General features: G+C 54.3%; 1 protein-coding gene across 1 annotated transcript in view; it reads right to left on the bottom strand.

Moving 5' to 3' along the window:
- SH3GL1 (SH3-domain GRB2-like 1) overlaps positions 1-829 on the bottom strand; it is a gene marked incomplete at its 3' end in the record, with an annotated part of 7,651 nt that extends 6,822 nt beyond the window's left edge. The window contains exons 1-3 of the mRNA XM_009870157.1: positions 764-829; positions 514-651; positions 216-263 (exon numbers count right to left, since the gene is read on the bottom strand). Of these exons, the coding sequence (XP_009868459.1) occupies positions 216-263; positions 514-651; positions 764-772 (195 nt within the window). The remainder of the gene's footprint in view (positions 1-215; positions 264-513; positions 652-763) is intronic.
- Positions 830-1,589: the final 760 nt, after the last annotated feature.

Raw genomic sequence — 1,589 nt, 5'->3', positions numbered from 1 at the left:
CTTGGACTTGCCAGAAGCCGCCGGCCACCGCCAACTTTTTTTTTTATCTTTTTCTTCTCAAGCTACACCCAAAGCCAAGGAGCCCTATTGTCTTCATCGACCAGAAATATTCGCTACGAAAAGAGAAGTTTCTTTTCCAAGACAGCGAGCAAAAAATAGTTCCCCACAGCTCGCTGGTGAAGGCCAAAGGAGTTTCCCCAGCCCTCCCAGCGTCCCTGGAGCGCTCTCTGGGCGAGCTGGCTGGAAGCACGCAGGACAGCAGGCTCCAGAAGCGATGCCCACAAAGCCAGCCACCCCTTCCCAGCGCGGAGACGCTGCTATTTCTGGACATCCCAAGAAAAATGGGTCCCCTTCAGGGCCTCTCTAGGTCCAAGGGAGAAGATGTGTCTGTTCTTTCACTGTTCAACAGCCAGAGCACTGTCTTACAGCCCGGGAACACAGCCCAGGGCAAGAGAGGGGTGTGTGGACCTTCGCCTGATCTCCAACAGGGCCAAAAAGGTTCTCTCTGATCACCTCTGCCTCTTTTCCTGAAAAAGTGGGGGCAGAAGGAATGCGACAGGAGAGGTCCCGGGTCTCACCTGGGTTGGGCTGGAGGTACTCTATTGTTCTGGTCAATACTTCCGTAACCGCCTTGCTGGTCAGGTCCACTTTCTGTAGGAAAGACAAGATGAGGCAGCAGCAGTGACGACGAGCTCAGGGCTTCAGCAAGGTCACCGAGGAGCTAGACGGGCAATTTTAGAGACTTCTCCTGCTCCCTACTCACCTTTTCCATTTCCTTGAAGTCATCGTCTAGCTTGGTCCCTTCAGCTCCCCCGACCTTCTCACTGACCAGCTGCAGAAAAAGAAGAAGGGAGGAGGAATCAGGCACGGTACCAACAGCTTAAAGCTCCTTACGCCTCACCCAGGGACAGAAAGGGAAGGTGGGTGCTCCAGAGAGGGTCTGTAAGAGAAAGGAGGTGGCAGAAACAGCCCAAAGAACATAAAAAAAGATGTGGCTCATCGCTAACACTGCCCCACGATAAACCCCAAGCATCTCCTACCCTCCCAAAGTGCATCTCAGGATACTGCGCACCCAACAGAAGCTACACAGCTCCTGAAATCACGCCACACGGCTCCAACTCCGACGCTCGCTGGAAAAAGCAAGCGGCAGAACCGTCTCTCGACTCCGTTTCGAGCCAAGGCTTCGGTTTCACACGCGGCAAAATGCAAGTAAACAGGGAACGAAGGCACTCTGCTCCGGGCAGCCAGACCTCTCAAAGGTCCTGGTGAAAAGCTGGAGGAGCTCAGGATGGGGGGTGCAGTGGGTTCTTTGTGAAGGGGAGGATGAAGACACCTGCAGAAGCTACGGCAGAGTTTGCGAACCTGTTTGTCAAAGCGTCTCTGACGCCCGCTCGAAAACGAGTGGAGAGGTGAGATGTCTGACGAGCTGCAAAGGCAGGGCTGCTTCGGGCTCTTGGTGTGCAGAGCTTAGCGGCTTCCTTCCTGGTCTAAGAGAAGACCCCTGCTCCCTAAACCTCACCGCTCAATTGCCCAAGTTGAAAGATAGTCGGGGCCGTATTAAATCCACCCAAACGTGTCCTTTCCTGCAG

This window comes from Apaloderma vittatum, unplaced genomic scaffold (genome assembly GCF_000703405.1).
Source record: "Apaloderma vittatum isolate BGI_N311 unplaced genomic scaffold, ASM70340v1 scaffold25865, whole genome shotgun sequence".
In the NCBI taxonomy this organism is placed as follows: Eukaryota; Metazoa; Chordata; class Aves; order Trogoniformes; family Trogonidae; genus Apaloderma; species Apaloderma vittatum.
Note: the sequence above shows the minus strand (reverse complement) of the source record. Positions and strands in the feature narration are given on the sequence as shown.